The sequence below is a fragment of the Pimephales promelas genome, chromosome 22 (assembly GCF_988280905.1).
Source record: "Pimephales promelas chromosome 22, fPimPro1.hap1.1, whole genome shotgun sequence".
NCBI lineage: Eukaryota > Metazoa > Chordata > Actinopteri > Cypriniformes > Leuciscidae > Pimephales > Pimephales promelas.
The window spans coordinates 21,440,525-21,457,939 of record NC_142790.1 but is presented as its reverse complement, the minus strand read 5'-3'; the positions used below and the strand labels follow the sequence as shown (position 1 = coordinate 21,457,939).

Sequence of the window (17,415 nt, the reverse complement as noted above, 5' to 3'; positions counted from 1 at the left end):
GAGATGAGTTCTGGTTGCGTCCGAGAGGTTTGGCGAAAAAACAAGAGCGCACTTTTGGTTCCATAATTTGGATGTGGTATTGCTTCCTCGACCTCTGCGGCTTTTCTTCTGCATGTCCGAATAGCTTCAGTCTGTTTTTTTATTTATTTAAATGTCTGATTCGCCTGTTGCATGTGTGCAATTGTGCTACACACTTTGTAAGGTCGGTCCGTATCTATTACTGTTTTTTCTTTTTTCTTTTTGTTCTGTTTCTTTTAAAACTCATGTTTGTCTTATTCATTTTAATAGTGTTTTTTATGTAATTGTAATTCACAGTTTTGGTATTTTGATAGGGGCTTGTGTAATATTCAAACAGCTGTTTTCAAGTAAGTAAATGTACTGGTGGGAGGCTGTTTTATTATTTGTTTGACTTATTTACACGTTGACTACTTTTTTACTGCACATGAACTCCAATCAGTAGTGACTGACATGTCGGAGGCTGCCATTACTCAGTAAAAGTTTATGCGTCCCCCCTCCTTCTCCCTCTCCATGCAAATACACACACACACAGCCAGAGTTTGATGAAAAGGCCTATTGAATGACTTTTTAACAGATGCGACTTTAGAGCTTTGGCCAGCCTCGTTGAAGTCCCTCTGATTTCCTCTTCATTCTGTCCTGGGCTGAAGCACAAGCTTGTCTTTCTTCCATGCGTCCTCCTTTGCTCCTAGCCGTCTGAATACTAATGCATAAGTCCCTCTGGCATGGCGATGCATGGTCAGTCCCCCCCCCCCCCCCCCTTCCGTTTTCCCCATCCATCCGCGGTGTGTGTGTATGTCTGTCTGTGTCTCTGTCCCCCAGTAGCCAGGCCTTTAACCTGCTGTACGTTGTGTTTGCAAACAAATCTCTTGAGGACCTGTGTGTTGATGCCTTCTAGGAGATGTGAGAGTGAGAAGTCAGGTAGGCTTTGAACCTGAACGAAGAGGCTCGCACCCATACCTGGGCGTCGATTTCCGCACTTTGCACTGTAAGTACCAAATTAAGACCGTCCGGCACATGCACACATTCCTACCTCTGTGGAGCAAAGTGCTCCAGGGACGCTTTGTTCTGAAAGTATTACTTTTCTCCATAGGTATTTGAAAGTGTTTCAAGTTTTAAACCAACTCTGAAATTAGATTTTTTTTAAAAAGTGTTGATTTTCAATTTTTTAAACTACTTATCCCATAACACACTGCACATAAGTAAAGTGAATAGTTTAAAAAAAAAAAAGTGTAAATTTATTCTAATTCTGAAATATATATCGCGTATAAAAGCGTGCAAAGAGCGGTCCCTTTATAATCACTAAAAAGCTGTCACTTGACTTAAAGCAGCGCTCAGTAAGACTGGGAACTTCTTTGCTGTTTTCTCGCAGGTTTCTCTCTCGAGCTCCCCCTACAGTTTCGGAGTATATATATATGAGAAAACTGTCGCAAACTCGTTGTCAACTCCCCCCCTCCCCTCCCCTCCCATCTCGTTCAGGCCATGTGCATTTGTTTTCAGAGAAGCCGGCGAACATAGGCGTCATAGGCGAACGACAGGGTCGATTTTGTCCCCACCACTTTTGAAACATCTCGCGTCACAGATGTACCAATGCAAATAGATCATCTCCAGTTAACAGCATTCGTTTCATTTGTTTGTTAAATAACAGGCAATCTAGCACTGAAATGTGTTACCTTCTCTCAGAAACGCGCTTCAATCCGTGGCGGAGATTCTTTCCGGTGAAATCAGAAATCAAAATGCACACAAACGTGTCCCTTTTTCTCATGGGTTCTAATTCCGCTCTCGTATATTTTTTCCCCCTCATCAAAACATATAAAACCACTGATAAACATTATATCAATTCAACCACTGATAAAAATTATTGGTTTTGATGAGGGGAAAAAAAAAAACTATTCGAGTGTAGAATTCTACCTCTGGACAGACCATCACTGTACATGCTATCAAGGGCGTATATTTTCTATATACTCACTATAGTCGGACATTGTGCTTATTTTTATTTATGTGCATCAGGAAGCTACAGGACATCGTCTTTCAAAACATGACCTACTCGAAAGAGAAAAAAAGAATGAATGCGTTATTGTACCCAGCACTTTTGAAAATGCCCTTCCGAAAGCGTCTCTGTCCCCAGCACATTTCAAACCAGACGCCCGAGCCATGTCCACTGAGGTATGATTCTCAGAACAATATTATTATGTTGAGATAGTGTATATTTTTATTGTGTTACCAAACGTAATCAGTAACATTATGGTTAAAAATCAATACTATAAGAAATATTTCCGCTATTTATTTATTTTTAGTTTAGCCTACAGCTATAGCTACTTAGATTATGCATTATCAAAATAAATGTTACGTTACATTCTTCTATCATTTTTCTGGTGATCCGAGTTGTCTATCGTAACGATTGACCAAAGAAAGTCAAACACGTTTAATTTGTTTATTACAAGTTTGTTTATTTTATTATTGAAGCTTGAGACCGGTGGTACTGGTGGTCTGGAGTGCCCCTTACTCGGAGTTGATGACACTTGCCAACGCTTGTAGCTAAAAAGAAAAAAGAAAATGTATCAATCTTTTATCAACATCATTTATACACAAGGTCAAACTAGCACAGAGTTGCATGTGTGAAGTTGCAATGCAATTTCTCGTTTACTTATAGTTCTGTTTGTGTAAATGTGATTAAATAAATATAAAAAGTTGCATTATTAGCTAGCAGCTCTCGTGTAGGTTTATGCATTATATATCAAGTCAGCACAGTATATAACGTTTCTAATTCTGAGGCTGACGACAAGCTAAACTAATGCATAATTTGTAGAATTTCATATCGATTTATAGGCGATCTGAGAAACACAAATAAACCCTGATAGATGAATGGACAAAACACTAACTTACAGAAAACAAGCAAGTTTGTTTGCTAATGAAAATGCTAACATCTAAGTTACAGTATCTGACGTACTAGTAAGCCGGTAACAGACAGCGAGCATAATAAAAAAACAAACAGACAATAGCAAACATCCCGACTCACGAGGTCACAATTACAAGAAATACAAACATTAAACACAGTTTATTATAAAGATACTTACAAGTGCAACAGCAAGAAGTCCAGGTCAGCATCGGTTTTGCAGGCTTCGCTTTCTTTCAGTTCTCTCTATTCTGAAAAAGCCGGTCCGTTTTTTTCTTTCTTTGTTCCTCTGATAAACACTTCCGAGCTTTCTTCTTCTTCTTTTACATCAGCCATCACGAAAACTTGAACTCAATATCTAGCGTTACCTTTTTCTTATAGCTAGCCGGCTCCTGGATGGATGGGGACGTGTACGCATGCGTGTGCTCGTATAGTGCCGTAAAGCAATTCGTTACCTTGCGAGACCTGAAATCTCACGATACTTCCTAACACTGAGGCCGGCGAGCCGCCGGCCCAAAGTTGCAAGGGTGGTTTTGCGGCTCACAGGCACCAGGGGGGTGCGAGACGATCACCATTCAACACGAAATCAGTAATATAAACATTACAATGACTCCAAAGCTGTTCAATTAAGGTAAAAAAAGTTACTTAGTTCTGCTTTAATTCATCATGATGCGATCTCACAAAGTTTCGTTGTAATAAAGGAAGCTGTCTGCATTGCACAATGGATCTCTTATTTACATAATGTCAACACTGTTAAAATCGGAGGATTTGCGAGTTGATCGTAACTTAAAGGATCCTTAACTGAAGTGCCTTGAAACGCTCATCTTAGTATAATGCGTTGACGTAATATCCACTGAAACAGAACAGGAAGCTAAGGCAGGACATAATGAATGGCTCCTCCCCCATTTCAAATAGCCAATAGCATTTAGTTTACCTCACAGACTGCATGTCGTACTTGACAGCACCGTGGAAGCGAATCAGAGCGCTGATGATACGTTGGATTCAATAGTAGAGGTGTGAATAACTTCCATTTTTTTAACCAACGTACCGTTCCTATCTCCAACCCATTTAGCTGCGTAACGTGTCAGCAGTCGCTTTGGCCAGGTGGTACTTATAGCATAGGGAGCGGGACGCTTTAGATTCTAGAGAGCATTTGATTGGACGGAAGCATTTTAGCGGAAGTGAGAGACTGTAAGTTTTGAATGCTTATATCTCCCAAATGTGAATTTTATGATTGTTTTGGAACACACCAGCTTATTCATAATCTTAATGCTAACATATTCATACTAAAAGCTAAAAAAAAAATCTTTTAATTCAGGGGGCCTTAAACACCTGTGATTGGCCATTGCGTTAAAAAAACAGCTAACAAATACTTCAGTGATTGGCTACATTGCTCAACGTTGCAAAAAACACTAGGTATGCACCGATATGAAAATTTTGGCCGATACCGATAACCGATAATTCTTTATATTTGAAGGCCGATAACCGATATATCGGCCGATAAATTTAAATTGAGAGCCTGATTACAAAAACAAAAGTCTCACAATTAAATCCATGTCCCAAGCGCACGATTATAAGGATGTTCTCATTATAGTGTTGTATAACCGATGTATGATAGATTTGCGCTGCACATGTTGTGCCGAACTGTATTTTCATTTTTTGAAGAGATTTCAATCATATTTCAAGAAATTCAAAAACATAAACAGTGCTCAACAAGTGTCTCAGATGAAGGGAATATACATTACTAAATAATTAATACATAAAATACATAAATAATACATTATTTATCGCCTTTTAATATATCGGCCACATTTTCTTACCAGGCCGATAACGATAACATTAAAAATGAACATATATCGGCCGATACAGATGTGCTGGCCGATATATCGTGCGTCCCTAGAAAACACTTTAATAAAACGGAGAAACTGATCCAAGACCTGCAGTTATGAGCAGCTTTTCCCTCTAAAAGCAATCAGAAGCAGCAGCAGGCAGTGGTTTGAGTGAGAAAATGCCACGTTAGGCTCAAGTCCGTGGCCAAGGGAAGGCTAAGCCTTGCACACACAGTTCTGTGCATGTCCCTCTGTCTGTTCATACTAGGTGAGCTGAATTTAGGAGAATGTACACACAGGGCACATGAAAAGATTTATTGCTCTTTTGTGATGGTGAAATGAAACACTGTTTTAAAGACTCTCTTCGGATTGTTCTTGCCTTTTGTGTTTCGGTCAGGCGTGACCTCTCGTAGGCTGCCTGAGCAACACAATCGCAACGATAGCAACCAAACTTTAAAATAACATGGGTTCCAGGAATGGGGGCTGGGGTGGTGATTATGACAGGAACCGAAGCTAAAGACACTAAATGCTAAAAATATGATGGCAGTTTCAGCTTCAATTATTGAATATGCTAATCATTTATTGAGGATCCGGTGTCTTGCATCATGGAATTTCCATGTTCTCTCTTTTGCGTGTTTGTGTGTGTAGCCCGTGCTGAGTCAGCAGGGTCGATTCCAGCTCGGAGAATCCGGAGGCTCTTTAGTTTCCAGCGACACCTGCTTTCGTCCCGTCTGCTACGAGGAGCGCCACACCTTAACACCCTCCATATCCTGGATGAGGACTACTGTGGTCAAGCCAAGGTATGGGATCACAAACACACACTGTGCTAAAAACTCGTCTGAGGAGGTACTACTTACTTTGCGACCATTTTAAAAAAGTATGTTCTTTATAGTATGAATATAGGGAGTATGAATGAAATTCAGATGTACTACATCCACCATGTTGTTAGTCACTTGACCTTCATCAGTTGCATAGCTATGTTGTACAAATCCTCTCCCGTGGCCTCACGGGATAATGTCCGTCGAATTCGTGCTTCAGAATATTGGTGGAAATGGTAGGAGGTCATTGGGTACTTCACACCTACTGTTTTTAGACTTCTGAATTCGGACATGCTACTTATTTGGCATATTGTTTTTCGCATCCTATAGTAGGGTAGTATTCAATTTCATATGCAGTGAGTGACTACTTTACCCTGAATATTCAATATTTGTTGTGGTTTTAAAACAAGTTCTTGATTTTTCATCTGTTATCATTGTAATTTTCTCACAGTGTATGCTTGAAAAGGTTGGAACCTGGAATTTTGACATATTCCTCTTTGACAGACTTACAAATGGTAAATATTTCGATTTTGAACCCCTTTTACGTGCGTCTTGTGCTTTCCCTCTACTTTTGTTGTGAACACTGCCACCTGCTGGTAGAATAATGCATGTGCAATATTGAGGGTGAAGCATTGCCTTGCCCAAGCCCTCATTTATTTTGTGCTGTTTGTTTTTCAAGGAAACAGTCTCGTTTTCTTGACGTTTCATTTGCTGAACCAGTATGGCCTCATCGAGCTCTTCCAGTTAGACATGGTTAAAGTGCGCCAATTTCTAGGTAAGAGTTTTTAATGTGTTTTTTTTTTTGGAATAAAAATGTTTTAGGGCTGATACTAATTACCTTTTTGACTCCCCCACCCCTTTTATGTTATATAAAAAAACAACAGTTGTTTTATTAAAACTACTTTACTTTAGTAATCTGCTCTAAACAATGTGCAAATGGAAGGCTATAAAACAAATATAAATGTATGAATGTTTATGAACTTAATTGCAGGTGTTTTAACACTTTTGTAATTCCTTTTACTGTTTTAATAAAAAATGTGTTATGTAACATTTTAGCGAAATATCATACATTTTAAACCTAAATGCAGTATGTGACATTTGCTAAAAAGTTACCATAATGTTTAAATATTATTTATATATAATATAATAATTATGTAGTTTATTAACAACATTTTTGAAAAATGGAAATACTTGTTTACATGAATTATACATTTATAATGAATCTGTAATACATTCAAGAATACAATCAATGAAATACTTTAAACAGCAGAAAGACATTAATTGTAAATTAGGTTTTTTTTTTTTTTTTTGAAGCATTTAATAAGTCCTTACATATTTGGAGTATACTTGGGTTGGCTGTGACTTCCACTATTTATACTACTTTTTTTATTAAAAAAATGTAAAATCAGTATTATAAACATACCAAAATGTTTACAACATGCCACAGTGCACTGATTTAACTAATGAAATTTGTTGTTGATTATTGTCATCATCGATTTAAGTGAAATGCTGCAGCCCTGATGTACTGACATGTAATAACCTTGCTGAATTACTTGGATAAAACGTTGTCCTCTGGTTTCAAGTTCTGGTTCAAGAAGACTACCACAACCAAAACCCTTACCATAACGCAGTCCATGCTGCTGATGTCACCCAGGCCATGCACTGTTACCTGAGAGAACCCAAGGTGATTGTCCTTTACTAAATGTACCATTATTCCCTTGTTACGTTACTGTACTTACAGACCTACGGTTGTCTCTGTGTGTCTGAATTCACAGCTCGCCCAGTCCCTCACATCATTCGACATCCTCTTAGGGTTGCTAGCAGCGGCCACACACGATCTGGACCACCCTGGAGTCAACCAGCCTTTCCTCATCAAAACCAACCATTACCTTGCAGCTTTGTACCGGGTTAGAGCATCATCCAATGGGATTTAAGCATTACGTTAGCTCCACAATCCTCTAAGTACAAGTACATTGTACTTAGAGGATTGTCTAAGTACCTCCAAGTACATTACTGTATTTGTAAACATTTCAAAGTCGATCAGCAGTGACGTGTGTGTGTGTGTGTGTGTCGCTCTGTAGAATACCTCAGTTCTGGAGAACCATCACTGGAGGTCTGCAGTGGGTTTGCTCAGAGAGACCGAACTCTTTTCCCATCTTCCTGCCGAGGACAGGTCAGTCTCCGCATTTCTTTTATAGCCTAGGGCTTACACCACAAAAGAGCCATCTTTTTTTCTTTTCTTTTTTTTTAACTTTCAATTTTCATTCTCTGTTTGAGCCCTAGAGTATTCATATAAAAGGTGATTTTTGTTGCTGTCTCTTTAAGACTTGTAAATGACTTCTGTTTCTTATGATTGACTGACTTTAATGGGTCTCTAACAGTCTGGGTATAGAGAGGCAGCTGGGATCACTGATTCTGGCCACAGATATCAGCCGACAGAATGAGTATCTGTCCCGGTTCAGGACACATCTGGATGAGAACAGCCTGTGTTTAGGACACTCTTCTCATCGGCATTTCTCTCTGCAGGTGGGAATTTAATATTCAATATCCATTTCGATAAAATAAATAAAATTGTATATAGAAATGTATATATAAACTAATGATGCGCCAAAATGGCTTTTAGAATACATTTGAGATGTTTGCTTTAAATTGAGCTAAATGCATTGCTAATCAAGATGCATTCTCCAAAAACAGTATAATCATAATAGCTTAATTGATTATTGCAAATAATACATGGGTTACACTTTACAGTAACTAGGTTTAATTTTTTAATATATTACATGCAAAATATTTCTAAAGCATTTTTTTTGTCAGTTAATGTTAATCTCAACATTTACTATTACATGATTAAAATCAAATGTTCTGTCGGTTAACGTTGGTTAATGAACCTGAACTAGCAAAAACAGTTGTATTTTTATTTACTAATGTTAACAAAGATTAATAAGTATTGTAACTAATGTATTGCTCATTGTTAGGTAATATTAGTTAATGCACTAACTAACCTTAACCTATGGAAACTTGTTGTAAAAGGTTGCATTTTGTTAACATTAGTTGAATCCATTAGTCAACATGAACTAATAATGAAAATTTATTCAAAAATATTTATTTGAGTTAATATTAATTAATTATTTTTTATTTTTAATTATGTAAACAAAAATGTATAAATACTCATTATTAGTAGGACCTTATTGTAAAGTGTTATCAAAATTCTTTCATTTGACTGAGGACCATAATCTATTAAATATTAGGTCTTTTTAAATCGTTCAATCATTTTTATTAAAATTGTTTGTGAAAATTTTTAAATGACTATTTTTTATGAATAAAGTTTGTTTTAGTTACTATAATGCTTATCTTGATGTTGTTGAAGTTGTGATGTGATAAATCTGCGAGTCCTGTTTTAAGTAGAAGGGGCTGCGCACCATATTTTAAAATAAAGACAGACACTTTAATGCACTTAAAAACAAATCCATGTGTTCATGTGTTCCAGATGGCCCTGAAGTGTGCAGATATCTGTAACCCATGTAGACCGTGGGAGCTCAGCAAACAGTGGAGTGAGAAAGTCACAGAGGAGTTTTTCCACCAAGGTACCCAGCACTCACGATGACCAAACTCTTTGCTTTTGCTACTAGTTTACCGTGTTCAAAAGTTAATCTTTGTGCTTTGGCATTGTCTTCTTCTTTAGGTGACATTGAAAAGAAGCATAAACTTGAAATCAGTCCACTGTGTGACAGTGAAGCCAACACCATAGCCAGTGTTCAAATCGGTAAGAACCGGAACAATCATTTATGTGATTTCAGCGCTCACCCTGAATTTGGGAGGAAGAGAATAGTAATAAAAATGATATAAAATGTGCAGCGATGTGATTTTATTTTCTGTACTTTTCCGACCTGAAACGTATGACCCATGTTAATTGCATAAATCTGAGAAAGAAATGGTTTGAAGGTGGGGGGGTGTTCACTATATGATGATTGAAATCGCTACTAAATAAACTGCATGAGCTCGGGGGACATCTGCGGGACAGTGTTGAAACTTTTATTAGTTTTGCCAGTGCATAGTTGTGAGAATGTGAAATGGCTTTGTGCAAACATTAAACCACAATGGTTGTCATATTTTATAAACATGTAGTCTGTCGCACTGCATGTTTCAGAGTAAAGCACTGCACTGTTTATTTTTTAGATTCGATTCATAGTAATTACAATAGCTCAAAATAAAAGTTCAATGGTTTAACATTTGCAAGTAAAGCAATTAAGATCAAACCGTAAATGTTAGTATTGTAATTTTACTGTTCTATAAAGTGAAATAAAAATATAATATAAATTAACAAAATATAATAAAAACAATTAAATGAAGTCTTATTTTAACATATATTGTATTATAATTTTTTATTATTATTATTAAATAATTTTTATTTTTATTTTAATAAAATAATTGCATGTTGGTTGGGTTATTTAGCTTTATTTATTTATATTTATGTCTGTAGATTTTAATTAATTTAATTACTAATTTTCTCAAAAATAGTCAGAAATCTGCATAAACTAGGATTTACACTTTCCAGTTTTATCCCTGTCTGTATTCTAAGGGTTTCTATCTTATTTACTATCTAATATTTTATATATAAATTATAAATAATTTGTTTTTATTATTATTATTATTTTGATGTGTGAAAATAATATAATTATTATTTATTTATTTCTAAGGTCTGGCTGATCAAGTGATTTCTGCCTCTGATTCTCTTTTTCTGGTACCAGGTTTCATGACATACGTGGTGGAGCCTCTGTTTGCCGAGTGGGCGCGTTTTTCAGACACGCGGCTCTCTCAGACCATGCTCGGTCATTTGGGCCTGAACAAGGCCAGTTGGAGTGCCATGGAGCCCGAGGCGTCGGGGAGCTCCGAGGAGGGGGAGTCCGAGCCGACCCGAGCCACCGAAGAGCCCAGTTCCAGAGCCTTATCTCAGGGAAGCCAAGAGTCATGACACCCCAACAGGAAGAACACCTCTACTGCCCTCAGCCAAACATCTTGCGTCACATTTGTGTTGCTCGCCACCCATCTCCAACCAACCACTGATGATTTCGTTTTCTTCTTTTTCGTTTGTTTGTGGATTTAATTTATTTAATTTTAAATTGACCCTTTTGACATAGAGCAATACATAGATACCTCATTTGGCTACTGCTGCATTTTTTTTTTTTTTGTTTCCTTTTAATTATTGTGGTTTATTTATTTAACCTTTTTTTCCCCTTTTCTTTTGGGTGTTACTAATTCAGCTCCAATGCTTTGATTAAAGACTGTAAGGGAATGTGGGCTAGGAAGGAACCCCCTCCTATGGCTTTAAAGTGCCATTTTGAAACAATGAATTCCTCTGAAAGTCATTTGGAACACCTTGAGTATTTATAGGAGAGGTTTTTACAACTGCACCAAGAGACAATGTGTGTGAAACCGAATGCGTGCGAGCGTGTGTGTGTGTGTGTGTGTGTGTGTGAGCGTGTGCCAGTGCTTCTGCAAATCAATCTTCCTCCTTGTGTACAAAAATACAAATGTGAAGAGCCCAGTCGTTTTGCTGCCTCTGAAGACTGTTTACACATGTTGTTTTTTTAACTGAATCATGTTAGTTCTGTGATTTATTGCCTTTTAAGCACAGATGTGAAGAACCACTTGTACATTTTGTTCGAAACCTACTGCTGATGATCAACAAAACCTGTCAGACTGCAACCCCGCCGGTGTGACACATCAGATGCCATACAAATGCCATTTGTGCGCCATTGCATCTCTCTCCCTTGTATTTCAGACAGTGCCCCCCCTGTGTTGAAGGAACGTCACTTTGTGAAAGGTGGCAGAGATTAACCCTTTGGACCATGGAAGAAGGATCTTGTCACAGGACATGTAGCTGAACGGACTCTCCATGGATTTCGCTCAGGGTTTCACTGACCTGCTTATTGGGAGAAACAAGGAAGTACAGGTGCCTCTTTCTCCTCTGTATTTTGTAAAGGAAGATAAGAAGTCCTTCTCAGAATGTCTCAAAGCCACTCTCGTCTCCTCGGAAGACTGCTTACACAATGCCTTAAAACTATGCACAAAGCTAAGTGACCAAACCAGCTGTCATTTTCATTTTAAAACCCATCACATTGTCCATTTAGTGCACTGTCTGACCCTTTGCCTTTCGTCGTGGACTTTCTTTTTTTGTTTTATATCTATATACAGTACGGAGGAGAGTTGGTTTAATTGGATTTTTAACATTTTTGAACATTCCATTTTTGTGTATGGTTTTGGATTCTGTACAGAATGGACAGTTTTGTGCTTCTCTTTATATTCGGAAAGAGAAGAGGTGCTTTATTTTAGGTGATTTGTATTTTTGTTGTAAGTGCTGTAAGACTGTTGATTTAAGAAAAAAAAACTGTTTACAGTTTGTTGTAACAGCCATTTTGGGGAGACGACCTGTGTCAAGCCATTTTGTAAAGGCTTTGCCGTATAACCTTTTGATACATACTTGTTGCAGTTGCATTTTTGATGAATAAACCTTCACAAAATGTTTCTCTACTGGATGGCATGAGCTCATGCTGTTCTGTACAAACCAGACCCAATCACGTGTTGAATATCTTGTGGTTGAAATTTAGCTCTAAAGAAACACCATTACACAAATGACATGACACCAATTGTTTTAGGTTTATTCAAGAACTGAAAACCCATTCATAATGGTTCTGTAGTGTGAAATAATGTGCTGGCCATTAAAGGGATAATTCACCCAAAAATCACCCTCAAGTTGTTCAAAACCTGCACGAGTTTCTTTTGCTGAACACAAAAGATATTTTAAGAATGTTTGAAACCAAACAGTTGATGGTTCCATTGACTTTCATAGTATGTTTTCCCATCTATGGAAGTCTCTGGGGCCAATCAACTGTTTAGTTTCAAACATTCTTCAAAAAAATCGTATGAGTTCAAAAGACCAAAGAGAAACATTCAAGTTTGGAACAATTTGAGGATTACTGAATTTTATTTTTGGGGTGAATATCCCTTTAAACTAGGTATAAACCCTTGAAATTATAATTGTAATAATTCACTGGTTTTGTCAAAAATCATCTAGACTAGGTCAAACGTGCAAAAGAACAACCCTTTTAAAAGGTACAAACACTGTCAAAATTCTGATAATACGGTAAATTATGATTAACTGGCAATAGACTTGTTATACATACTATCCTGTGCATTGGTTTCACACAACTACATTATTCAAGTAACTAAATGTTCCCAAAATAATAAATTACAACCTAAAAAGGCATTTTAAATTAGCTAGTCTCAACATTAGAGAGCAAATACTACTGACGGCACCATCTAAGCCTCATTTATGATCACAAAAGTGCTTCATAATTGCTGTAGTGGTAGCAGCATGACAGAAAAAAGCTAATATCAGAAATTAGTGATTTTCCAGCAATTATGAATTGTACCTTTGAAGTAGAAAGTGCAGATGTTAAAAAATACACATAAAACTACTTGTTAAAACAAAAACAAATCATCTTACACTTTGGTGCTTTCGTTTAACATTATCCCTTCAAACAATTTGAATTCTTGCACTGTTGAACTGTTAAAATCCAACTAAACCCACAGATAAAAACAAACAAAAAGACATGTTTCCATGTAACTGGCATTAACGATGTAACTGACCGGCACAACACGTACTGATAGAGATGAACTTTTCAAAGTGCAAAATTACAAAATAGGGAAACCAGATTGACTGCGTTAGTGTTTTAGCATGTGCATGCTCTCTTAAAAGTGAACACGAACAAAATTTACGAACCAACAAGAAAAGTTAACTAAATTAAGAGTCATCATGTTAACTCCATTAACCCACAGCGAAGAAACATGACTCGGCCTCATCCTAGAACAGTTTCTTCTTTCCAGTTGATTTCAACATGTGCTGTCCAAACTGCAAAAGAAACAGCACAAAATCATTACAGCATTAAGACACCGTACGTCAGAAAGATGTCAAGAAATTTCTCTAACCAGCGGAGTTTCTACGTGGGTCTTATGCTCAGGGGCCGGCAAGTTAAAGCTGCCGTCACATTCGCTGTCGCTACGATAGCGGTGAGCGAACTTGCGTTTCAGGGCCTCTGCGATTAACGCTGCAGCATCTGTGGGCTCAACGGGTTTGGGTTTTGTGTGGCCGTCCTCTTGATGACTGTGAACGAAAGGACAAATTAACCTATTGGTAAGCTGTAAATGAGAATCACGGTCCAAAACAAACAGTAATACTCACCTCTTAACTGAGCGCAGCTTCACTTTCCCCATATCTTTCAGCACATCTAGCATGCTGGGAAGCTCTGGCTTTTTGGGATCTGAGTCCAGTACAGTGTCCTGCCCCGCTTTTTTCCCTCGGCGCTCTCGGATGAGGTCAATGGCGGAATAGCTTCTCTGCATCCCAGGGGCAGGACATGGAGGAGGAGGAGGTGGTGGTGGAGGAGGGGGGGCCATTGGTAGAGCTTGGGGTACTGGGGGACCACCTGGCGCTGGAGCTGAAATTATGCAAATATTGCGACTTTAAAGTAGTAAAAACTAGAGCCAGACCGATTTATCGGCAGGCCGATATTAGGCATTTTCCAAACTATCGGTATCGGCAGTTATAATGGCCGATAAATGAATATTTCAAACATAAAATAAAAATGGACGAAACACACTTGGACCATGTCATGAGTGTTGGAGTTGTATAGTTTGTCCACCAGAGGGCACTCTACACAGTCCCTGTTGGCAACACTCGTTGAGTTGGTCACAAGACATGCATTGCTTGAATAACAATAAAAAGAACATCCCCATCTGTTCTCTTAACTCAAATAAGCATGACAAAATTTGTGACTATCATGTCCAGTTTTGCTGCTGTTGAATAAGCCGAGAGTGAAGCAGAATTAGCTAGTAATAGTTACGTTACGTTGTTACAGTGTAGAAGACTGACTGTCCTTTTAACTTTTGAAAATGTGACTGAAATATTTCTTTAAAAGCACGTGACAGTTATAGCAATGAGACGTATCATCTCTCATTGGCCTGTTATATTGAAAATGTATGTTTTACAATTGCAGTATGACGTTATCCATTGCTTAATTATGGCTCATAGACTAGCTAACCACAAAGCTAGCTAATGCCACTATCATCAGTCTGTTCTGTTTAAAATCTCTGATTCTTTTTAAAATGCATTATCATATCATTTTAGTTAAACCTCATAAATAACTACAAATAACTAATGTTAGGGAAATCTGTTAATGTTTTGTTGCGCGTTTCTGAAATAATAATAATTAAAAACAAAATATCAGCCGATATATCGGATTTTAAAACCAACAAATATTTGTATCGGTATCGGCCTTCAAAATCCTTTATCGGTCGGGCTCTAGTAAAAACGATTAGTACCAAAGTATTTACTTTGCTGAATTTTACATCTATATACTTAAATAGATTTGAGGTCAGAAACACACTAACCAAGCAAATACGCAAAAACCTGTGTACCTGTGGATTGAGCGCTTTGCTCCTGTGCCTGAACTATCAGTGCGATCTGTGCTCTGAGTTTGGCCAGCTCAGTCTCAAGAACGCTGATCTTCTGAATGGCTTCATCATTGATGACCGTCTGGCTCTGTGGCGCAGGTTCAGCCTGGTGCAAGCTGGGTAATGACCGCTGGCGTCTCAGGGGCCTGCGGTGCTGGGTGCGAAAAAACAGCCCAGAATCTGCCTTAAAACTGCAGGACATACAGATAAATACATGTTAAACACCACACATCAACATTTATATGTTTCCTAATTCAATTAGAAATGTTTTTCACCTATTTCTGCCAGGGCTATCGCTCTCTTCTCTTTCGATCCAGCCCACGTCAGCGAGCGTGGCCACAAGGCCGTTTGGCCCATTTGAATGGTTGAGGAAACCCACCCCTGAAGTGAAAGGATGAAGCTGCGCGGCCCAAAGACAGTTTAAAGGACAGTTAATAATTACAACACCTGCCACAGACACTCCAGCACTCAAACCATATCAGAAACACAACAGCAGAGCAAGCGGCAAATGTTTTTACAGCACGGCAATGTAAATAGCACAAGGGGAACCGGTTTAAAAATCACCTAGCAATAAACAAAGTGCTGTATGAGCAATTAGAACATTACAGTGTCATTCAATTCTTTATGAAGAGGATGTTATAAGTGCCAAGCAATTTATTTAAAAAAAAGCACTTTTTATAAGAGCCCTAGGCCTATTTTTTTCAAAAATGAACCAGAGAACTGACCTAAAGGAGACATGTTGCATTCCTGACATACAGGACAGCTGGAAGGAAGGGTAGAGAAGAGAGAAACAGAGACAGTAATACGAGTTTCAAGGTGGGTTTAATGTCATCATACTTGTAAATTTAAAGTTTATGCAGTGGGAAAAGGATAGATTAGATATTGTGAACTGCCAGTGCCTGTGATTCTTCAATAATAGAATGAAACAGAGAAAAGGAAGGAAATTTGATGGTACGGGAGAACTGAAAAATAAAGCTGAAGACTTTAAGAAGGCTAAAGATGGAGGGTGTTAAAGATTTTGAGATGCAAAACTAAAATAAAGATGGAAAATCACAAAGAAAATAATGGACTAAAATAAAATAGAAACGGTACATATTTGAAAAATAAGATAACAGGGATCCCAAAAACAATATGTGCACAAAATATACTAAAAGCCTGTAGACATCGTTTCAATCACCTGCTGAAATCATTACAATGATTTGAGATATTCCTTTACTTGTGATTGACATTTGAATTAACAAAAACTGACGCTTTAAGTTACCTGAAAATGGACACGAGTACAAGGCGCCAATGGAAGATTTGTGGCAATTCTCCTGACAATACTCCGGGATGACCCATAAGGCTTTGATGATGATGACGATAAAGCCTAAGAGAGACAAAAAGCTAATCATTAATCTATAAGGATGAAAGATTAGCCAAAACTGTGCATATGATTCCATGCACTTACCAGATCCATTTCCTTCAGTCTAGGATTTCCGATCATCTTCTGATATAGTCACAGAGCTATCTCATCATCATCAAGGATCTGTGCTAGGTCATCATTAGATCAAAACCTAAACAAAAACAATGCTTTACACTCATACATTTTTATTTTAAATCATCTCATATTTAATACAGTAACAGTGGTTTCCACTCATGAAAACAGCCATTATTCACCTTGATATTATTTTGCCAGGAAAAAAATACTACAATTTTCTAGTTGTTGTTTCCTGCACGAGACTATTTGTCACTAACAGACAACACAGACGGAGGGCAATTGAACGATCTACAAAACTTTATTACAGTTAATTAAATGCGCTAAAACCCACGCCGTATTGTTTCATTGTTGTATTAAACCCGCTCTTAGTTGTTTACAAAAAAATGTCGGGACTCCTAATAGGAAATTACAGGGAAATATCGATGTCTTACCATCCAGACTGTAGTGTAACAGATCTTTCTAGAGGACCTTTTCTGACTGTGCTATGCTATGCTAATGCTGTCCAGACCGAATCCAGTGGTAACCTGTAACCAATGTTTTTACCATAGTTTTTCCACATTGTGGGAGCAGCACTCGCTTAGTTAGAGGGGCGGGTCTTTATATTAGCCAATAGGTATTGAGAATATTCCAGCAATGGGTGGGCTCTAGAAGTATTAAGCCAACCACTGGCTTAGAATGTTGCATAGGCAATTAAACTGTCCAATCATGACATAGTGATGACTGACTCACATAAGCGAGGTATGCATAGGCATAATGTCTATGTGCATAGGTGTGTAACGGAGTTTGACTTTATTTTGAGTTTGTTTAAAGAAACGTTTGTTTTGAGAGTCTTTAAAAACATTTAGTTGTTTAAAATAGCATCAAACA

General features: G+C 37.7%; 2 protein-coding genes across 24 annotated transcripts in view; one reads left to right on the top strand and one right to left on the bottom strand.

Annotated features, from left to right (window-relative positions):
* Positions 1 to 12,089, top strand: part of pde7a (phosphodiesterase 7A) — a 52,689-nt gene extending 40,600 nt beyond the window's left edge. For 7 of the 22 annotated variants that reach the window (XM_089125728.1, XM_089125735.1, XM_089125736.1 and 4 more), the window contains 12 exons: positions 333 to 365; positions 914 to 1,003; positions 5,389 to 5,540; positions 6,010 to 6,073; positions 6,238 to 6,333; positions 7,142 to 7,242; positions 7,334 to 7,465; positions 7,640 to 7,731; positions 7,940 to 8,084; positions 9,046 to 9,142; positions 9,241 to 9,321; positions 10,307 to 12,089. In XM_089125728.1, the coding sequence (XP_088981854.1) occupies positions 333 to 365; positions 914 to 1,003; positions 5,389 to 5,540; positions 6,010 to 6,073; positions 6,238 to 6,333; positions 7,142 to 7,242; positions 7,334 to 7,465; positions 7,640 to 7,731; positions 7,940 to 8,084; positions 9,046 to 9,142; positions 9,241 to 9,321; positions 10,307 to 10,530 (1,307 nt within the window). In that variant the 3' untranslated portion in view covers positions 10,531 to 12,089. The remainder of the gene's footprint in view (positions 1 to 332; positions 366 to 913; positions 1,004 to 5,388; positions 5,541 to 6,009; positions 6,074 to 6,237; positions 6,334 to 7,141; positions 7,243 to 7,333; positions 7,466 to 7,639; positions 7,732 to 7,939; positions 8,085 to 9,045; positions 9,143 to 9,240; positions 9,322 to 10,306) is intronic. The other 15 variants (XM_089125739.1, XM_089125733.1, XM_089125734.1 and 12 more) reach the window with 4 other exon arrangements.
* A 107-nt stretch (positions 12,090 to 12,196) lies between these two features.
* On the bottom strand, positions 12,197 to 17,130 carry mtfr1 (mitochondrial fission regulator 1). 2 transcript variants are annotated; one of them, XM_039684962.2, is made up of 8 exons: positions 16,980 to 17,130; positions 16,519 to 16,624; positions 16,333 to 16,437; positions 15,347 to 15,471; positions 15,036 to 15,262; positions 13,801 to 14,056; positions 13,548 to 13,722; positions 12,197 to 13,470 (listed from the first exon to the last, which is right to left on the bottom strand). In XM_039684962.2, exons 2-8 carry the CDS (start codon positions 16,552 to 16,554, stop codon positions 13,423 to 13,425), a joined length of 972 nt encoding a protein of 323 aa, XP_039540896.1. In that variant the 5' UTR covers positions 16,555 to 16,624; positions 16,980 to 17,130; the 3' UTR covers positions 12,197 to 13,422. The 2 variants fall into 2 exon arrangements, with proteins under 2 accessions (XP_039540896.1, XP_039540897.1); XM_039684963.2 differs by lacking the exon at positions 16,980 to 17,130 and adding an exon at positions 16,728 to 16,941.
* Positions 17,131 to 17,415: the final 285 nt, after the last annotated feature.

Excerpts from the sequence above, each read along its gene's own strand:
- mtfr1 (XM_039684962.2), bottom strand. The coding sequence starts at position 16,554 with ATGATCGGAAATCCTAGACTGAAGGAAATGGATCTG. Across the intron at positions 15,472-16,332 it reads GTACTCGTGTCCATTTTCAG|CTTCATCCTTTCACTTCAGG; the intron begins GTAACTTAAAGC and ends TGGGCCGCGCAG. Across the intron at positions 13,723-13,800 it reads AAGCTGCGCTCAGTTAAGAG|TCATCAAGAGGACGGCCACA; the intron begins GTGAGTATTACT and ends TTTCGTTCACAG.